This window comes from Acomys minous (assembly GCF_964271855.1).
Source record: "Acomys minous genome assembly, chromosome: 12".
NCBI classification, from domain to species: Eukaryota; Metazoa; Chordata; class Mammalia; order Rodentia; family Muridae; genus Acomys; species Acomys minous.
In genome coordinates, this window is record NC_140493.1 from 39737459 (window position 1) to 39758971 (window position 21513).

The 21513-nt window shown below is 44.7% G+C and overlaps 1 protein-coding gene across 1 annotated transcript in view; it reads left to right on the forward strand.

Moving 5' to 3' along the window:
* Positions 1-21513, forward strand: part of FER1L6 (fer-1 like family member 6) — a 114352-nt gene that overhangs the window by 22312 nt on the left and 70527 nt on the right. Inside the window, exons 10-17 of the mRNA XM_084749401.1 lie at positions 107-459; positions 4690-4798; positions 6933-7116; positions 9950-10070; positions 11578-11678; positions 14213-14303; positions 18391-18510; positions 19782-19934. Of these exons, the coding sequence (XP_084605527.1) occupies positions 107-459; positions 4690-4798; positions 6933-7116; positions 9950-10070; positions 11578-11678; positions 14213-14303; positions 18391-18510; positions 19782-19934 (1232 nt within the window). The remainder of the gene's footprint in view (positions 1-106; positions 460-4689; positions 4799-6932; positions 7117-9949; positions 10071-11577; positions 11679-14212; positions 14304-18390; positions 18511-19781; positions 19935-21513) is intronic.

Here is a 21513-nt window from a genome sequence, read left to right on the forward strand (position 1 = left end):
TTTCTTTTGTCCACATATTGTATGTATTTATATGCAACTTTTAGAAAGCAAACACGTGGTAGACATGAATGTATAGCCGGTTACCTAACGCCTGGGTTTCTCCTAGGCTTTCTTCCCACCTTTGGACCTGCCTGGATTAACCTGTATGGCTCCCCCAGGAACCACAGCCTGATGGACGACTACCAGGAGATGAATGAGGGCTTTGGGGAAGGTGTGTCCTTCAGGGGCCGGATCTTGGTGGAAATTGCTGTGGAAATCCTCTCAGGTGGGGCCCAGGAGTCGAAGTTCTCCAAGGCTCTGAAGGAGCTGAAGCTATCTTCCAGAGACAAAGACTCCAAATCTTCTAAGGGCTCCAGTAAGGACAAGGCGGACAAAGCAGAGGATGGCAAGGCCCAGCAGGCTGCTGACAAAACCAACTCCACGGAGGTGGAGGTGGAATCTTTTGCTGTCCCCCCAGAGGTAGGTCTGTGAAGCACTGCTGCTCCTCTGTGCCTGATGGTGGGCGAGCCCAGGGCAAAGGGAGACAGGCTCCAGAGGACCTTTTCCTGTGCACGTCTCATCTTCCTGGTGAAATTGTGTTGGCCTAGCGCTGAATGGCGGGTGTGTCCCCTGTTGGTGCAAGCAGTGTGGTCATATGCTCATGATGAATTTCTTCAGACTCTGTCAAGCGTGGATTCCATGGGAACTCAAAAAAGCAGACACAAAGTAGTCAGAGACATCGGTGGGAGCCCGACTCTGTATTAATAGCAAGAGACTGGGCTGTCAAGATGAGCATCAGCTGTGACCATGCTCGCAGTGTGTCTCCTGGTGGTACAGTTTGTAGCTGAGCGAGTGAATGAGTTCTGTGTGTCATCAGTCGCAGAGAAAGAAGGGTGATTCCAGCTGATCCTGGTTAACTCTGTCTGTGGGAATATTTCTCGGGTCAACAGGAAGGGAGATGATGGCCGCTCACCCTTAGCTGTCCATTCCTAGGGAGACTGGACAGACCTCGGAGCTGCAGTAGGAGAGTCACCCTCACCTTGCAAGAGCTATTTATTTTTCTTACCGGGATATTAAGAAACCACTGACGAGAACTCAGAGCACGGGGTTGGAAACACCGGCATCAATTCTACTCATGGCTCTAACACTAACACTGCCCTAGATTGCTATTTACTCTTCAGCTAAGTGGGGTCATATAGGTCACTTTGCCATAGACAACTTCTGGGGGCTGATGAGAAAGTGCATGTAAGTTGTCATCGGATCCTTCAGCAGTGCTTGGTTAAGCTTGCGGTGCATTCATGGCTGGTATCCATGGCTTGTTTCTTCCATCAAGGAGCAGCTATTTAGAGCTTGCCACCTGTTGTTTGCGTCTTGGCTTTTTCAGCACCTCCCCACTTCTCTTTGGACTCTCATCAGGGAAACCCTTCCTGGAAATGTGTATTATCAGTTTGTTGGGGGTGGGAGGTGGAATTGGTATTATCTGCAGGGGGCTGTGAGCATGTGTGTGTGTGTGTGTGTGAGTGTGTGTGTATGCATATGTGCATGTGTGTGTGTATGTGTGTTCAGAATACAAGGCAACGTTGGAAACTTGACTGCGTGGAGCTTAATGGCAACTAGAGTGCACCATCTCTTACATCTGCCTGTCTGTCTGGTAACCATTGCTGCTGTGGGCAAGGTTGGATGGGGACATCCTAGGAAAAGAAGCCAGGGGAAGATTTTCAGAATCTAAGATGTTTTTCTGAGGGTTCCCAAAGGAAGAAATTCTAGCAGAAAGTGAGGGAGGCTGGGCAGGGAGTGGAGTTTTCCACAACTCAAGGTCTAGAGAAGGTTACTGGGCTGCTGAGGAGAAGGTGGTGGATACAGGAAAATCGAGGTTCTTGACACCTCCGCACCCTGCTCACCTTGGTGGCATTTTCTTGTCAGATTCGTTAGCTATCTGTTATTGCTCAATAAGTCACCCCAAAGCTTAGTGGCTTGAAGCATCAAATGCTTATTTTCTCTCAGAGTGAGGAATTTGGGGATGCCTTGGTACAATGGTTCTGGTTGAGACTTTCCTTGGAGGAAACTTTCATCAAGATCTTGGTAGAGTGAATGTGAGGACGATCCAGCTGTGACAGCTGTCACCCCATTGATAGCTAGGGTTGATTTGGCTGATGGCTAGGCAGGTGTCCCCTTCTTCCCTAATGCTCCATGTGCGTCCCTCCTGAAGCTGCATGGTAAGAGTCCCAGGATACAGGAAAAGTGGCCTTTGGTCAAGGGTGTATAGGCAGCTTTGCTCCCCTGCTAGAAGCTCTAAACAAGCCCTCAAGAGCTGGGCAGAAGCTATGAGCTTTTGAAGGTGTCACAGGACTGGAGGACCCATCTCAAGATGGCTGCCTGACACTCAGGCGGCCTTAGTACCTTGTTGGCTATTGGTATGAGAAAGCAGCTCCTTACTATGGGGACCCTCCCATAAATTCTGAATATCCCTATGCCACGGTGGTGTGAGGTGAGAAAGTTCAATGTTTAAAATGTTTGGCCTCTGAGTGAGCCGGCTGGCTATACATAGTGTCAGTGTGGGGGCAGGGGCCACTGTGCAGAGAGACCTGGCCGCCTCTGTTTGACTCTTTGGGAGGTGACTTTAGTCTCTACGGCAATTGCTTTTCTCTTTGCTGTGATGAAACAGCTGGCTAAAAGCGATGTGAGGAAAGGGATTTTAAGGGTCACGGTTTGAAGATACAGGCCATTGTTGCAGCAGTCAGGAAGCAGAGAGAGGCGAACCCTGGTGCTCCGCTCGCTTGGTGAGCTCAGTGCATGTTATGCATCAACCATCTCTCCAGTTTGCAGCACACTTCCAGAAGGGAGCTTGAAGGATGTGGAAGATTAAAAGATCAATTCAGACTATTGAAATATTTACGTAGTTACAGTTGGTAGGGCTTGTATGTATGCTTAAAACAACAACAACCCAACAACAACAACAAGTACTCCAGGCCCCATTGTGATACTTTCATCACAGATAGGCAAACAAACAGCCAGAGAGTGGATACCACTTGCCCAAAGTCTGATAGCTGGCAGGTCAGCTGCTTTGCTGCGACATCTGCTGTCCTTGAGGCCACACGGTCAGCCTTTCCCTTTAGTCTCTTTGAGGTTCTCATTCTCCTCCCAGACAGGAAACTCAGCCCTTCGGGCTGCAAGATAAGAGGCTGGCGGATAGACTAAGCTTTAGCACTATGCCGCCCTGCCCTGTGCTTCTGGTCAAATGAAACATTTCCTGCATTGTCCAGTGCTACAGGAAAGGTCACACACACACCCCACCCCCAGTTATCTGAAATCCTTTGGTTCTCTGAGGGGTCTGGTTCTGGACTCTTGTTGAGGGGAATTCAGGGGAACTCCATGTCTATAGGGCCACAGTTGTTTTGTTCCCTTAGCTTACTGCTAAGGGAACTCAAGCCTTACTGCTTTTTCCTTGGACTTTAGTAAATCCAGCTGCAAAGCTAGGGAGCCCCATCTGTGTGTCTTCACCCTACTCAGAATTTTCACTCAGAAAAGGCTCCACATTGGGAAAAGCTACTTGCAGAGAACTGGGTACTACCCTACAGTGCCATGGTTCTCAACCATCCTAATGCTGGCACTCTTCAATGCAGTTCAATGCAATCATGTTATGGTGACACTCCTCCCCACCCCCATGAAATTATTTCAATGCTACTTCATAACTGTAGTTTTGCTATGGTAATGAATAGTAATGTAAATATATTTTGGAAATAGAGGTTTGCAAAGGGGTCTCAACCCACAGGTTGAGAAGCACTGCGTAGTGGCTCCCGCCTTCTGGCCTGCCATGGTCCTGTCTTCCAGACTGTGTGTAGGTTCATTGACCAAGCAGCCTTGGTGAAGAACAGGTCTCAAGCCTCAGCTGACTTTAATTTGCTGTGTGATCTTAGAAGCCCCTTAATCTTTCTGTACTTTGTTTTATGGAGGTTAGAGTGGATATTTCTAATGCCCTTTTTGATATAAAGGCATTTGTAAGTCACATACAAGTTGGTTCCTTGCGGCAGCGTTCAGCTCCCCAGATACACAGGACTGTGAGGTCTTTGCCTGTGCTCCCTAATTGTCTAGGGAGGTAAACTTTGACTACGGGTCAGCACGAAGCCCACAGGTTAGCACACGCCAATCTCAAACAACACGGGGTCTGTAATCAGAATGACTGGGAAAGTTACACAACAGCACATTTTCCTCTTCTGAAAAATGGGTATGAGCCAGATTCCAGGTTCTCAGGGTTGTTATAAGGAGCAATACTAAGTGTTCATGAGCACCCCTTCTCAGCCACGCAGTTATGCTCACATGGAAGGGTCCAGTCTTGTGACCTCTCAGCACCCCATCTTTGACTTCCTGGGTCTACAGCCTGTTGAGTGCTAGGTCCCCATAAGCAGCATCTTGGGAACACACACACCAAGCTCTTCTTATGCCATGAAAGGGGATTTTTCTTCTTGTATGTTAATCTAGCAGTGCATAGTGTGGTTCTGTCATTTTAGACCAGTGGCTAGCCGGATTTGGACCTGCATTTGTTGGCCACGATCACTGCCCGTCTGCTCAGTGGTAAGGCATGGTGTTGCCAGCTGTAACAGAGACTCAGACGTCTATGGAGTACACTAAACCAAACGAGTTTCACCGACTTGGCTTTCCAGAGAGGAAAGGAAGCCAGCTCTGTCTAGCAATCTCTTTCTCTCTCTGTAGATTATACCAGAAAAATATGAGGAATTTTTACTCTTCGGAGCCTTTTTTGAAGCTACCATGATTGATCGGAAGATTGGTGACAAGCCCATCAGCTTTGAAGTTTCTATTGGTAAGTGCAGACATGTGCAGGTTTGGAGAATGCTTATTTCCTGAATAAATGAACTATGCCTTGCACGAAGGTAATTATACTCCAGTAGAGATTATAGTCAGCACCTCAAAAAGAAATGATAGTTTCTTGTCTACCCAATGTCAACACATAAAGAGTATATTTATTACTATAGTTTAAAAAAAAAACAAAACCAAAATAGTAATCAGTATAGGTTTGGATAGTAATAAGTATAGTAACCCAGGGAACTGGGTTACTAATCTTGGTTCCATTACTTTGGGCTGATTTAATTTCCCCAGGTCTTGGTTTCTGCATGTATACAGTGGGAAGGATAATAACTCCTCAGAGAGTTGTAAGATTTGCAGAATTGATGCAGTTTCATCACATAGTCAATAGAGGCTATTGCTGTAATTCCCAGCCAACTTCCTTGATTAATGTGAGGTTCATCTAAGAGCACTAAGTCCTCCAGAGAAAAACAGGTCCACACCCAGGCAATTTTGTTGCAACAGGGCAGAAAGAAGTAGAGACAAGGTCTTGAGCTACACAGCTGGAGGCCTAGCACAGAACCTCATGTCTGCGTGTCCACATGTCCACATGTCCACATGTCTGCATGTCCGCATGTCCGCATGTCCACATGTCTACATGTCCACATGTCCATAGGGTGCAGATGCCCCTTAGCACTGTGAAAGACAAAGCTCTGACACAAGGGACCTTATATTTCCCCTGTTATTGATTTATTGAAAATAGCTGGGTTTTTTCCCCTCACATATTATATCCTGATTACAATTTCTACTTCCTCTGTTCCTCCTCCCAGTTCCTCCCACCTCCTCTCCCATCTGATCCACTCCATTTCTGCCTCTCATCAGAAAACACACAGGCTTCTAAGAGATTAATGGTAATATAATATGACAAATAAAACTTACGCATCACAATTGGTAGAACAAACAGAAGGAAAAGAACGCAGGAGAAGGCACAAGAAACAGAGACCCATCCATTTGCACACTCAGGAATCTCATAAAGGCACTAAACTGGAAGCCATTATATCTACCCAAAGGACCTGTTGCGGATAAAGAGAGAAGAAGAATATATAACTAAAGTAAATAAATAATAATTAATAAGATGAAATTTAAAAAAGGGGAGGGCGACTTGACACACCACTATGAGACAAGGAAGCTCCAAGGATGCAGCTGAGTTCATTCTCTGCCCATCTGCTGCTGGGCATGTAATCTACCCTTAAGCGTAGTTGGTTTCCCTGGTGATATTTCCTTGGGAGGAAACTAAATTTTCACTTGAAAGTGATTATTGCTTCAGAGTTAGGGACGGAGGCCTGTGACCAGTTCTCCTTTCAGCTCTAGAACCCCAACTGGAGCAGACCTGTGCGTGCTAAAGAGGCCTTATCTTATATGAAGATGTCTACAGCACAAAAGCTGCCTTATCTGAAACTCCTTTCTCTCCTTCAATACTTACTCACTCTTACTTTTTAAAACATGATGTTGTCTTTAGGTACTCAGACAAGAAGTCTTCTCTTAGAGAAGAAGCAGCTTTGAGAAGGTTCCCAAAATTTTATTTGAGTGAAAAAAAAAAACCTGATTCCAAAGTGACACACCAACAATGATAGTTTATCAAGTCTCCAGGATGAGCTTTGGTAGGATAGATATACCAAGACCAAGATGTTAAAAGTGCTGACAGCCCCGAGAGCACAGGCATTTGCTGCTAAGCCTGATTGCCTGGCTTTGATCCCTGCAATGCACAGGTGGACATAGAGAATGCAACTCTTGTATGCTGTCCTCTGACCTCCATCCCTGCTCATGAATATGCGCATGCACCGGAAATGATGTAATAAAATTAAAATAAATAAAAATAACGTGGCTAGAAAGTAACTTAAAACCTCCATGGATTTTTCTTTTTCCTTAACCGTCTTTCTTCACTTGCAACCTGAGTAGGTTTTACAAACAAGAAAATAGGAATCGTTGCCTTTGTCTATGTAATTTATTGTTCCCTGTCGTTTGTCCTTTCCGCCTTCATCCTGAGAGCTTATCTCCTTGCTGTGAGAGGGTGTGGGGTTGGCCAAGCTGGCTGACCCCACTTGCTGACATCCAGCCCCCTCGCCCCCTCCCCCCTGCTGCTGTTCCTGAAGGCAACTTTGGGAACCTGCTTGACGGAGGGTCTCATCATGGGAGTAAGAAGAAATCGGCGGAGATGACTGAAGAAGACGTCCATCCTCTGCTGCATGAAGGAGAAAAAGATGTGGCCCATGATGCTGTCACTTGTATGGCATCCACCACTCACCCAGAGAAGCCTTTGCTGACAGAAGGAAACAGGTAGGAGGAGACAGGGCAGGTGAGAACAACGTTTCTGCTGGGTGAGAATTTTGCCAGTTCTTGGGACTGTTTCACTCAGCTTTTCAGTAAGGTTAAGAAACACGCAAATTTTACCTCAGTGCTGTAAATGGGGAAGGCGCAATAACCGTCACTCTATTGAATCCTTAGCCCTTGAACGACACCCTGAGGGAATTCGTCCACAGGCAGAGCGGCCATGATGGTCCCTGTGAGACCCTAGGAAAAATATGTCCACAGCTGTCTGACTAAAGCAAACTGTATTTAGATGTGCACTAGGGCTGGCCGGCTGACCGTCTCCTCTTAAATTAGGGTTTCAGGGAGCAGTGTCTCCCAGGCTTTCAAGGTCCCTTTTATGGGGAGGGTTTGGGTTGACAGAAAACAGTTGTCAAGGGCTCAAGCCTGCCTGCGGTAGATAATGCATGGATACGTCATGTGGAAGGAGAGTCATCCTGAGGATTCCAGGTTTGTTAGTGGCCAAAGTCACAGGCTGGTGCTGTGTTGGCCATCCATCCATACTGGTGTTCTTCACTCGCATGGGCGACCATGCGCCTTCTCCTTTGCCGCTTTTCCATTTGCCCATGGTTTACCCAATGAGCCTCAACAGCCTGCTCCTTGAAGACACAGCAATAAAACCCTGAAAACCACAGAGGCAAAAGTCTAGACTGCCATTGGCACATGATAACACCAAGCAAAGAAACTGAGACAAAACACAACAGTGTGTGGGTGCCTGCCTAGGCCAGGGTTCTCAGTGAAATGATTTTAGAGATAAAATAGAGAGCAGTTTAGTTTCCGACCTTGTGTCTTTGTTGTTGTCTGGCTGTAGCGACAACTTCAGTTCCTGCTGAGAACCTCTTTGGCTTACTTTTCTGAATGGACACCTGCTGGTTTATTTAGTTTTTACAGAGCAGACCAGGCCAGCAGCCCTTTGCTAATTCTGTTGTTTACTCAAGGAGATATTTGCATGGTAGAGCTAAAAAGGAACATCTAATCTTTCAGGCTTTTGTATGAAAGAAAACCAAAGCTTGTCTCTCCTGTCCTGTCCTGTCCTGTCCTGTCCTGTCCTCTCCTCTTCTATCCTCTCTGCCCACTCCCACCCCTTTTTCTCTACAGTGCCCTCCTTTCCTTGATGTCATCCCATTTCCTCCCCTCCCTTTTTCTTTTCTCCCTCTTTTTACTGTTCTTTCCTCTCCTCCTCACTTTGTCTCTCTTCTATGCCTCTGTCTGTCTCTGTTTCTCTCTCTGTTTCTCTCTCTCTCTCTCTCTCTCTCTCTCTCTCTCTCTCTCTCTCTCTCTCTTCTCTCTCCCTCCCTCTCTCTCTCTCTCTCCCCCCTGCCATAAATAACATTTCTCTAAACAATGTCTATTCCTCAAGAGTCGGTACCACATCCATCCTAAGCATTTAGCTTTTGCCTTCCTTCCATGTGTGTTCTTTACAGTCTTGTCTGCTTGTGAGGAAATTATAGGAGGCTGGGAAAACCTGTTCATTAAAACACCTGTCATTACCCAGGAAACTTCACCTTTTGGCTACACGTCTTCTGCCTACCCTGCCTTCACATTCACCTAAAATCCCTTCTTGGGAACCAAATGTACACATTAGTCCTGTCTTTTCTGCCTTCTATTGCATTCTGTTAACGATCTTTTTCTACCAACATTAAAGCATATTTATTCCACGGCCACCATCAGGCATTCTGTTGGGGCTCCACATCTTTGCTGCTTGACCTCTTTATCCCTTCCTGGCCAAATAAGCCACCTATATTATTGGCCCCCGCATCCTGGTAACAATAAGTATTAGATGAACGAATGGACAGATGGACAGATGGACAGATGGACAGACGGACAGATGGATGGGTGGATAGATGTATGGATGGATACATGGATGAAAGAATGATGCCAACCTATCTAGTACTGATTTAGATATGGATATTTGCCTTTATCCTCATTAACAATATGATTTACTTTTCTTCAGAAATTTCACTCCCATCTGTTATACCAATGAATCAATACGATATGCTCAGAATATACCTCTTTAAAAAGTAGTATTGCTCCCTTTCTTTATCAGTTTAAGCCTTCTTTGAGGAAGTGTTTGCACAACATATTCTACACACTGGTGATAAGTTCTAAGCTTGCCCTGTGCCCAAGGGGAACTTCTTTGGGTTAGTTTGATTTTGAGAGTTTCATGCGGCCCAGGCTATCCTTGGGTTTGCTGTGTTGCTGAGGATGTAGCCCAGGCTATCCTTGGGTTTGCTGTGTTGCTGAGGATGCAGCCCAGGCTGTCCTTGGGTTTGCTATGTTGCTGAGGATGCAGCCCAGGCTATCCTTGGGTTTTCTGTGTTGCTGAAGATGTAGCCCAGGCTATCCTTGGGTTTGCTATGGTGCTGAGGATGCAGCCCAGGCTATCCTTGGGTTTGCTGTGTTGCTGAGGATGCAGTCCATGCTGTCCATGGGTTTGCTGTGTTGCTGAGGATGTGGCCCAGGCTGTCCTTGGGTTTGCTGTGTTGCTGAGGGTGCAGCCTAGGCTGTCCCTGGGTTTGCTGTGTTGCTGAGGATGCACTCTCCTGCCTCTACATTCTGAGTGCTGGAATCCGATGTGCACCACCACCTCAGTTTGATGGTAACTCCTAATCCTTCCCATGGCAACCACACAGCCCATCGGTCATTGTTCACAGGTCTCCAGTCATAGACTGAGGATAGGACATTAGCAGTTTTGTCCACCCTTTTGCAGCCCTACAGAACACAAGAAACATGAACCAAAGGTTGGAATTACTTGAAAACCATTGATTGCCCTCTGACTTCCACACCCAATGTGCCTTTACAGAAATTACAACTATTTGCCTTTTGGTGCCAAGAAGCCCTGTGTCTCCTTCATCAGTTCCTGGGGAGACCAGACATTCAGACTGCACTGGTCCAACATGATGGAAAAAATGGCTGACCTCTTGGTAGGTGGCTTCTTAGACAGATTGGGAAACTGGGGACAAAGATAGGATTTTCTATTCAATCGACGTCTGAACCTCAGGTTAAACACCACTGAACTGGGAGTTACTATATTTCATGCCTTCTATCCTGAGGACCCAGAGGAATGAGGATGTTTTACAAGATCCCTGGGATTCAAATCAAACTATCCAATCCTGCCTTTTACTCTTACAGTGCCCAACAGGCAGCTGATTCCACATCTCCCAAAAGTGGGGCTGTGAACGTGGGTTTCAGTGGAGAAGGGAATCCTCTAGTCTTCCACAGGCTGTCCACAGCCCCACCTGATGACTCTTGTCTTAGCATCTATTCCACTAGGACCTACACTAAGGACAAAATTACATCTCCCTCCTTTTTTCGCCACACCCTGACTTCTGTAAGGCAAAGCAGTGTCTCCAGCTGTGGGATTCTAGACATCGGGGAGCTAGACTCTGAAAACAGCCCACAAGGCTTGACTAGGCTCACACAATGTGGAAGCCACAGCCTTTGTAAGGCTGATCTTGTTTATTCTTCAGACAGTGTAGATTTATTTCATCACGAAGAATAATGACAACACAAACCAGAATATTTCCTACAGGTATAATAGCCTTTAGCACTCTTTTCTAATTCCCTGCTCAGCGTCAATAGCCCTTCATGGCTTTCATAACCAAGTTTAGTTCACCCTTTGGTGGAGGTGTAGATGGCTCATATTAATTTCCTATTTTATGAATGAGGAAACTGAGCATAATGAGATTAGTTCGGGAGCAAGTGGCAGCCAGGATGTGAACCCGGGTAGCCCAAGCCAGAGCCTGAATCCTTAGCTTCTTCCTCCATCCTGAAGTCTGCTCTTCTTATATTGGAGATGCAAAATTAAGGAGCTTGAGTCCTCTTGCTCCAGGCTTTGGCGATGGTAGGAAATGTAGCTTTGGTAAATTCTAGCAAAGCAGTAGGAAGATGAGCGTTTCCCTTTAGACCCCATTTTTCTCTGGGCTGCTGAGTAGAATCCTAGAATTTAGGCCTAAAGAGAAATGTAAAATTACCACGTATATCAGAATACAGCCACTGCCCTGTTCCCTGCCCCAAACCTGATGCACTCAGAGAAATGAGTGACTTTTTGATGCCAGCAGGATTACACCGCTTTGTAAAATTGACTTAAATATTGATTTTGGAGGTTTACACATAAATTTTTAAATTATTAAATATTTCTCACGATATTAGGTTTTCCACACCCGTAGGACACAGAACGAAGCTTAGGTAGGTAGGAATGGATGTGCAACACAGTGGCTCTGAGTAGTGCAGGAGAGGATGCACATCTGGACCCAAGGAAAGGAGGGATCAAAGTAGGAACTCGGCAGTGTTTCCAGGTCAAGTGCAAAAGGTGAAGGGGCTCTTCCTATCTTCAAAATCAGAGATAAAGATAGGCATTTCCTGTTCATTGGGTGTGACAACCCGTGAGCTCTATGCCAAAAGTCCCACGGCTCTGTGGTTTGTCTTCAGGAAGAAGGCATCGAAGAAGTGAGGGAGCTGGTCAAGGTCTCAGAGGAGGCACCGGAAGAGAAGATGAAGACCGTGCTCTCTGACTTCATCTGTCAAAGCAGGTGGGTGACATGTCAGAGCTGAGCTCAGACGGACACAGCTTTAATGACCTTGAGAAGTCAGGCACTGGATAGGCATTTCATGGTGTTGCATTAACTCTTGGCTCGTATACAACTGAAAGAGAAGCCGAAAGGGAAAGCCAAAACAAGACACACCCACTGCTCCGATTCTTTATACAACAGCAACAAAAAAATACTTCTCACAGCGTTATAGCATTAGCACCAAGTCACCAGTGCAGCTCACATTAACAGCAAGTGCCTTTCATAGCAGCAAAAATGGCAGGAGGGGTTCTCTGGGGGCCTTTGAAGGCAGCTCACCCCATGTGGGAGCAACTTGGACCGGCTTTTGTAATTAACTCAGTCAAGACAAGCAAACATGAGAATTTGCTAAAATACGATTTACTGAAAAGTGAGTGGAGATTAAATTATATCAAAGGTAAAAACCGGTGACCACTCTGCTATATGTGTGTGTGTTCCCGTGTATACATCTATCTTCATATGTTTACGTTTACAAAGAATTAAATGTATTATTTGTGCTATTGCCATTCGCTTTCATTTTTTTTCAGCACAAAAGCACTATAAAGCATGAATCCTGCCGTGTGCAAGTGCCCTTTATAATTCCCTTGAAACACCTTTTTAAAAGCTTTACAACCTCGTATCTCATGTTGGGAAGTATTGGCAAGCGAGTAATAGCTCAATGATTCTTCTGTGCTATGGGAGTACCTGAGGTGATAATTAGCTGTCCCTCTTTTTCCTCAAGTTTTCAGTCAAGTGAAGGAAAAAACAAACAAACAAACAAAACCATCCACGTGTGTCAGTGACCAAAACGGTGGTTTTATAGTTGGTAACTGTGGGTTTGAGGGAGCGGGCTGGACCTGAGGTCAGATTAGAATTCTTGCTTCCAGTTACTTTCTTGGTCAGGAGTTGGTCTTCCGAGGACACGTCCTCAGCAAGGACAAGCCATTCACCATGTAGAGGTGACGAGGCTGCCCAAGCCAAAGAGCAGGCGGGGTCTGAATGATGGAGAATGAGTGAAAGCACAAGCCCGGTCACCACAATTTGGATGCAGAAAACTACAGTTTTCCATCAGCCTCTGTGATAGGAGGGGTTCTAAGCAGCTAACAGGTCTGCTGGAGCTCACCCATCCTGGAGAGTGGGAGGCATTCCTTGCACTGCTAGTAAGCACAGGAATGCAACGAGAGTACTCCCATCTCAAAATATAATCCTCCTGATTGTTTGTAAAAAAAAAAAAAAAGAACAGGAAATGCGGCTTTAATAGTATCCCCCAAGAGAATCCATCAGGGTTCCCAACAGGCACCAGGCAGAGCCCGGGTGTGGGGGCTCTCATCTTAGACTCCCCTTTGTAGGTTTCCCTTGTGATAGTTTCACCACGGAAGGGCCACCTCCTTATTGTATAATATGTCCATCTGTATCCCTTATTCCATACTTATATTATGGATATGACATTAAAAGATACATTTTCAATTTTCTCTATATTCCCACTTTCAGAGAAAAGAGATTAATTTGTTCTTTTGGACTATTTTCCTCTCCTTTGTAGACACAACACACATCCTCTCATACACACACTCTTAAAACACTTTGGTTCTTCATAATGAAGGCAGACCTTTTCCAGTAGGTTGCTTCCATGCTCAGTAATATATCATAGGCATCTTCATACACAGATATAGCACAAGTTTAATTTGTCTTTAACAATAGTTAATTGTTCTGTTTGTTATTACTATAGCAAATAGTCTATAAATATATTCATACAAAATCATGTCACTGTTTTTGGACAAGAATTCTAGTGTAAATTTTAAATCGAATTATGCATATGTTTAAAATGTTCACAGGTGCTATCAAACAGTTTGTAAGAAATAATCACTCACTTCTACAGCAGCATTCTTTTTCTATACTCTCCCATACCACCATTAATTTTGCATACTATTAATTTTATAAGTGAAGTAACATTGCTTTTAATATTATTTTAGTCATCACTAAAGACAATATGTTACTTCTGTAAGATTTTTAAGCCATTTACATTTCTTCTTGAATTGCATTCATACCCTTTATTATTTTCCTTTTTAAACACATTTTAAAATTTCATGTCCAAAAATGTTACTCTTCAAGAAGGTGAGGGTCATAGCTCAGTCTTAATTCTAAAATATCTGCTTTATATGTAATGTTTGAGAAAAGTCTTGGTGTGTCTTAAATATGTAAAGCTCTATTATATTGTGCAAATTTGTCATGGATTTTGATAGCAGTTGCAGTGGGTATGTATGAAGTGAAATTCATAAATCTCCCCAAACTAACACAGGGCCTGGGTATAATTCCAATCCTTTTGGGAGAGTGGGGGCTATTAGAAACATCAGCACACCTTTGCTTAAATCGAAATTTACAAACCTTGGTTCTGCAGCTCTATCAGTTTTCCATTGTGCCACAGAGAGTAGGTTTGTGTGTTTGTTTTTTGTTTTCAAATTTCTGGAACCACACAAATGGATTTTCACTAAGTAGGCTGCAAATCGGATGTTCTCTTTCAGGGCCTTTGTCTCTGAGGCAGAGAAGAAGTCAAAGATGCCGAATCAAACCACGTTAGATAAGAAACGACTCACGCTCTGCTTGCAGGAGCTGGTATGTGGAAATCTATTTGTATTTTGAATGGAGTTAAAGCATGTGATTTAAAAATAAACTTCACAGATGGCACATAGGTCACAGGGCAGCCGAGGACAAGGTTTAAAGAGCGTATTTTTCTGTAAGGTGGAGACAGCAGTGGGAAGCGATGTGCGCTGGGTAGGAAAGGATTCACAGCGGTGATCTGGAAACCCAAGAGCTCAGTCTCTTATTCAGATGGTGTCGTTCTCGCCTCACTCCCCAAACACCTTGTTTATTTCTTCCGAAATTGACCTTTTCCTAAAGCTGTTAGACCCGGGCTAAAGAAATGGCTAGTCATTTAAGAAAAAATAAACAGCTCTTCCAGAGGACAGGAGTTTGATTCTTAGCTCTGAGACAGAGGCTCGCAACTGTCTGCAACTCCACTGCCAGAAGATCTGATGCCCTCTTCTGGCCTCAGCCCACACTGCACATGATGCATAGGCATGCAGGCGAAACATGCATATGGAAAAAAATTTTAAGACTGGGCCACTAGATTCTTTCACCTTGATGTCTGTCCCACAAACCAAGAAGCTAAACGAAGTAACAATTCTCCCCTCCTCAGCTCCCCAATGAAAATCCTGTTAAGCTAATCAAGGACAACACAAGTAGTAAACATTGAACCCCTACTCCAATCTAGCCAATGGACAGGACATTCTTCACAGTTATGTGGAGAGCGGGGACTGACTCTGACATGAACTCTGGTGCTCCATATTTGACCACTTACTCTTGGTGGGGAGGCCTGATGGCACTCAAAGAAAGAATAAGCAGGCTACCAAGATGAGACTTGATAGCCTGTGACCATATAGTGGAGGAGGAGGTCCCCCTCGGTCATAGACCTAGGGGAGGGGAATAGGGTGGAAGTGGGAAGGAGGGAGGAACAGGAGGATACAAGTGATGGGATAACAATTTAGTTGTAATCTGAATAAATTAATAAAAAATTAATTAAAAAAAAGAAAATCTAGTTAAGGGTGGCCAGGACTTCTTGAGGACTGATGCCCCTCTGTGTCCTGCCTAAGAACACATGTTTGCAGATGTTTAAGTGTACCTTATAGAGAGGCCAGCCCAAGTCAGACACACCCTGAAATATCTGACTGTGAAGCTTCAATGCCAGCAATAGCACTAAGGGACATTTGCATGACACCGTGATAATTCTTCCAAGAAAAAAAAAATCTGGCAGCATTTGACTTTGGGGGGGGGTGTCATTTAAAAGATATGAGAAGGATTCAGAAAGACAAATTTTAAAAAAAAGATTACAATTATCTAATCCAAGTCCAGAGACTAAACCAAGTGCCTGAGCTCGCCCTTCGCTTTTCTTTCTAGAACACTTCTTTTCTGTCCCCCAGGATGTCCAAGGGAGCTGCCTCTCATCATCTCTAAGATCTCTCTGCTTGGTCCTTCCTCTGGTCCTCTACCTGACGTTACTGTCTATGCCTTCTCTCTACTGCTGAGCTCTGTCTGCTCGTGTCCACCAACCCTGGCTGGACCAAGCCCACAATGTCAGCATCTCAATAGTGCCCTGGATTTGTTACTCTTCTCAGCACAGTGAAGAAAACCTAGGAGAGGAAGAGTAAGGGGTCAATGCTCAGTCATGGCAGGGCAGGCGGGTGGTGCTCATGGCTGTGGGAGCACGTAGCTGGGGCTCTTCACGTCTCCTCTGTAGATCGTAAAGCAGAGACAGAGTGTTCAATAGGCTTCCTCCTTTTTATCCAGTTCAGAAACCCAGCCCAGCAGATGGTGCTATGTGCATTCAGGGTGGGTCTTCTCTCCTCCTTAAGACACACACACACACACACACACACAAACACACACACACACACACACACACACACACACACACACACACACACACACTCAACGTTGTATCTTGTCAATGCCCAAGGTACTCTTATCTAATCAAGTTCACTATCTTAGACTCACATCTCCCATCTGTAGAGCAATACATCCTGCCTCCTTATGGAACCCATATATCCTGGGACGTTTCCCACTCAGCATCTTCTACCGACCTCCACCCCTTCCAACCTCTCTATCCTGTATTGGCATACCCAGCAATACACATTGATCCAACCGGAAGCCTGGGTGTCAACGCTGACATTTTAATCCCTCACCTTCCACAGTCAGTACCACCCCAGATCCTGTTGATTCTGCCCCCTCAAGCATTCTAGAACTTGCTTCGCTTCCCTAGCCCCTGAGAATCTCGGGCATAGACAGAATTCCTCTAGAAAAAACAAAATTTAAGTGATCACTTGTTCTTAGCAAATCCACTGAGGTCTGTCAATAATCATAGGATAAAATCTAAATTCCCTCTGCACAACATATAGAGCCATGAATGACCTAGCATCCTGGCCTTGTCCTGTGCCTTTACCCAGGAACTGTGCTCCATCCAGCTGGACTCTTGCACACCCGATTGTTCCCTCTGTTGGGACTGTCATTAGTTTTCTTATTGACTGATGAATTCTATATGGGTCAGCTCAGATTCAGATCCTCCAGGAAGCCTGACTTCACCTCTATCTGATCTCATGCTGCTTTATACATTTATTTGCATATAGTGCTTTCATTTAACAAAAACATCAGAGGAAGCATCATGTCCAACTTGAGTCTCAGTACCTGGCAGACAGTGGGTACGCATCCTTTCAGTCAACATAACCATAAGGCTTCTTGTGTGTCAGGCATGGACCAAGTGCTAGGAACATAAAGCAGAAAGAGCTTAGTATTTGCCTGTGAGGAACCCATACATGCACTGGCTTATTCATTCCAAATGTAGCGCCCTCCATGTGCCAAGGATGCACTGTATGTCACTGCTGTGTGATAGTAGCTCTGACAACACTGATTGCCCAAGATAAGGACAAGCCAGGAGCTCCCTGCCCCACTGGTTTCCATTGTAGCGAGAAGACAGAGTGCAGATGGGTACACAGTACTCACATAGGAGTAATCCCAGGTATGATTATGCAGGGAAACTCCAAAGCCACAGTGAGCAGGAAAATAAATGTCAAGATATAATACAAGGGTGCTGTTTAAACTGGAGCAATGTGGAGGCTAGGCAAAGCGTTTGAGCAATAGTCAGGTCCTCATGTTACAGCCTTAGGGTAGACCTCCCGAGGAGCTGCGAGCCTGGGGCACAGTGGGAGAGAAGAGAATGCTGTGAGAAGAAAAAAGGAGTAAGCACACACCCAACTCAAGGGGCCTTAGAAGGCACTGTAAAGAGACTGTGGTTTTTAAACAAATCCCAGAACTGAGAATCCCATAGGTAGAATGGGTGAATAAAAATAAGTATTTCTTCGCTTCTTCCCTCCTTCCCTCTGTCCCTCCCTGTGGCTTCCTCCTCCTCCCTTTCCCACCCCCTCTCTTTTCCTTGCTTGACATGGTCTCACCTCACGTAGCCCAGCCTGAGCTCAAACTTGCTATGTAGTTGAGGATGACCTTGAACTACCAATTCTCCTTTTTCCATCTCCCTCCCAAGTGCTGGGATTGCAGAGGGGTACTACCATGCCTGGGTTATAAAATAATTGTTTGGTATTTAAAAAAAAAAACTCTAGTGACTCTTCCCATTTCTCAGGTGGTACCTTGGGCTGGAAGCATCCTTTATACTTCTAGGATGGGAAAGTGACATGCGTTCTGGACTGAGCTGAAGATCAGGCCCAGGAGCTGTGTGATTTTTTTTTCTCACTTTAAAATGAAAATACTGGTACCCACCTCCTAAGATCACTAAGAAGAGTAATGAGAGAATGTGACATAGAGTAATAACTTAACGTAGTTTAGCTGACATTATTATAGCTGTTATTAAGCCTTAGAAACCTTAGTTCAGATACTGTATCATAATTACGTGGCCGGAACAAGTTTCTGCACTTTCTAGGTCTCAGCATCTCATCTATCCTCCAAAGGAGAAATGGTATAGGCTCCACATTCCTATGTAATTGCTATTCGATGGTCAATGTGCACAATGCCAAACCCAAAGCCAGTCCTGTGTGAGGCTTCATGTGAGCTCTGAAACATCTTCAGGACGCTCTGTCAACAGGGTAGTGTTTGTTGTCCACACTTCTAGAAAGATCTACACCTTGCCCTTTTTCAGAAAGCAATGGCCAAGGAGGCTGAAGGGGTCATTCAACAACAGAAGAAAAAGTTATCTCTTGATGAAATGATCCGTGAAGCTCAGAACTTTGTGGAGAAGATTCACTTCCTGGTGGATGAGGTAATCAACTCTAATGGCAAAGCCCATTGGGAAGATGGGGAAGAAATCTTCCCAGGCAGGATGAGCAATATGAACGTTTGCTTAGTGATGGAAGGAGAGCATGGATCGCTCTATTGATTTCTCATAAAGCCGGAATGTTCGTTCAGCAGAGTGAAAAACATGTTCCCTAACACAAAGAGCGTCCAAACAAGCATGTTAATGATGGGAACTTTGATGAGTTTTTTTTTTTTACAACCATAATGTTCAATAAAGACCAATTTCTATTTTAAAGCTAGTTGTAGGGCACATTTTCTGGTGACTTCTAGAATGATCTTTATAAAGATATCATATTTGATTCTGTCAAATACCACCTCTTCCTTGAAGCCTGCAGGTGTGGACAGACTTCCCACGCTGGGTTTTGTGGGAGATGCTGTTGGGGAGAGGTACATGTATTTACTGCTCCCCTAGCCCTCGAATGTGATGATTCTCTTGTATATTGTTTGTTCCCTTGAAAGCATATCAAGTAGTTAGACAGGAACGTTAAGCAGTAGACAAGAGAATGTGGAAGGTTCGAGCCAGGCACTGGGTCTTCCTGTTTGTAACTAACCAGCCCAGTATCTGGAACACTGGCCTTTGCCTTTGTTTCCATATCAGATAGAAGGGATGGCTGCTCCTTTTCAATATTAGATGTGTGTGTCAGGAGTGAGCAAGACTGAGCATCTATGTCCACTAAGGCACTAGGCCTCCTCTTTTGGTAGGTACATTGGTTTAGAAAAGTACATTTCAAACACAGAATAATGGTACACTTAATATGGATCCTTCATTTCCTTATTTAATGGCTCAATTTTGAAATTTCAATGAAGTTAAATAGAGTTTCTCCAAGTGGCTGAAAGACTCAATGGCATTAGTGCATTTTTGTTGTCTTTTATTTGAATTTTCTGGAATGTTACATGGGCTGAAGGAATCAGATGCTTTGAAGCTAAGTCAGCATCTAAATCGGAAAAGAATTGATAGGAATCTGTAGGGAAGCATTCATTTATCATATCAAGAAAAGCAAGGCCATCAAAAGATGCCCCGGCACAGGTCCAGAAAGCACATGCATTCTTACTTCATGGCCAAGGTGTTTCCTTCGCCAGGACGTGGCACTTAAGCCTTAAGCTTACAGGTGATTAAACACATTCGTTGTTTAACACCGAGGATGTGTTTGCAGAAGGGTTCTTTTGGGAAAGGTGAACTCTAGAAGCACATGCATTAAATACCAACCTGTGCAATCATATCTGTCCACCGTACAGCCCCAGCACACCATCCCAGACGTCTTCATTTGGATGCTCAGTAACAATAAGAGAGTCGCGTATGCACGCATTGCTGCCAAAGACCTGCTGTACTCCCCCGTCAGAGAGCAGATGGGCAAGCACTGTGGGAAGATCAAAACCCACTTTCTCAAGGTAAGTCTGCGAGAGGCCAAAAGAAGACTGGTTTCTTTTCGTCGTCCTGCGTGGCCTTGAATTTCTAGCACATGTGTCCATGTCTCGAATTCTTTCCAGTGTTTTCAAAAGCAGAGGACACCTGGGAGACCTCACGCTGCTTGGTCTAAATTTCATGTCAATGGTACTTCTAGCTTTCCCACTGCTGTGTCTTTAGATGTATGCAGATTTCTCTTTCAGTGTAATGGCCAACACTTAAGCTTAGGTTTTCACTCTGTTGATTACTAGTGAGACTCGACATTTTCCCTATTTGTTCTTCCTGTCATTTTCTCCTGTACAACTTTTCCAAAGCATCTTTTCACAGGAGGTAATATATACTTTTAAATGAACCTCATCTATACAATTAATAATTAAGGTGGTGAACACCTTGGAAATCTGAGGCATTTCAAGGCTAGCCTGGGCTGCAGAGTGAGTTCAAGGCCAGTTCCACAACTTAATGAGATGCTGACTTATTTTTTTTCTTAAAAAAAAAAAAAAAAAGAATGGGGCTGGAGAGATGGCTCAGAGGTTAAGATCACTGCCTGCTCTTCCAGAGGTCCTGAGTTCAATTCCCAGCAACTACATGGTGGCTCACAGCCATCTATCATGTGACCTGATGCCCTCTTCTGGCCTGCAGTTGTACCCGCAGGCAGAGCACTGTATACACAATAATAAATTTAAACATCTTTTTAAAAATAAATAAAAGGAATGAACATGTGCAGTAGTGATGAATTTGCTTAACACATGCAAGGCTCTATGGTTAACTCCAAGTGCTGAAAAGAAAAAGAAACAATGAAAGAAAGAAGAAAAAGAAGGAAGGGAGGGAGAGAGGGAGAAGGAAGAAGGCATTCTTTTGATATGTGTATCAGTCATAGTAGATTTAGGGGCCATCCTATTTCAGTACAGTCATGTAACCATTTACATCTGCAATGCCCCTGCTTCCTAACAAGGTGACAAGCCTAGTGCTGAAGATTAAGAACTAAAATAGATGAATCTGGGAGGAACATAATTCAGCCCATAACTGAGTTCTGGGTAAATATTTACTGGCCATGTGATCGTGGACACGTTGTGTAAGAGTTTTCATCTGTTTGAAGAATGTTTATTCTGCTTTCCACCCGTCACACGGATATGGCTGTGAGGGTTAAGTGGGTGAATTCAAGCAAAGAACAAATACTCATTCCTCACACAGAGTGATCACTCCATAGATACCAGTGTTCAAACAACTGGACACCCAGCAACCCAGAGGAGCTTTGTTAACCCCTTCAGAGCCAGTCAGTTGTTTGCGGCTGTGGTGCTTAGTTTGAGTGGATTTAGAATCAAGTAGGAGACACACTCCAGGTGTATCTGTGATTGTGCTTCCAGGAAAGTGATGTGGGAAGGCCTGTCCTAAGTGTGGGTGGCACTTTACCTGCCCTAAGTGGCACTCGGGGCTTCAGAGTGAATAGAAAGGAGGAACTGGGGAACAAGTGGAGCATCAGAAATTCACCTGTCCCTGATTTTTGACTGTAGACCTGATGGACAGCCACCTCACTTCCCTCCTCTATACCTCCCAGCCATGGCT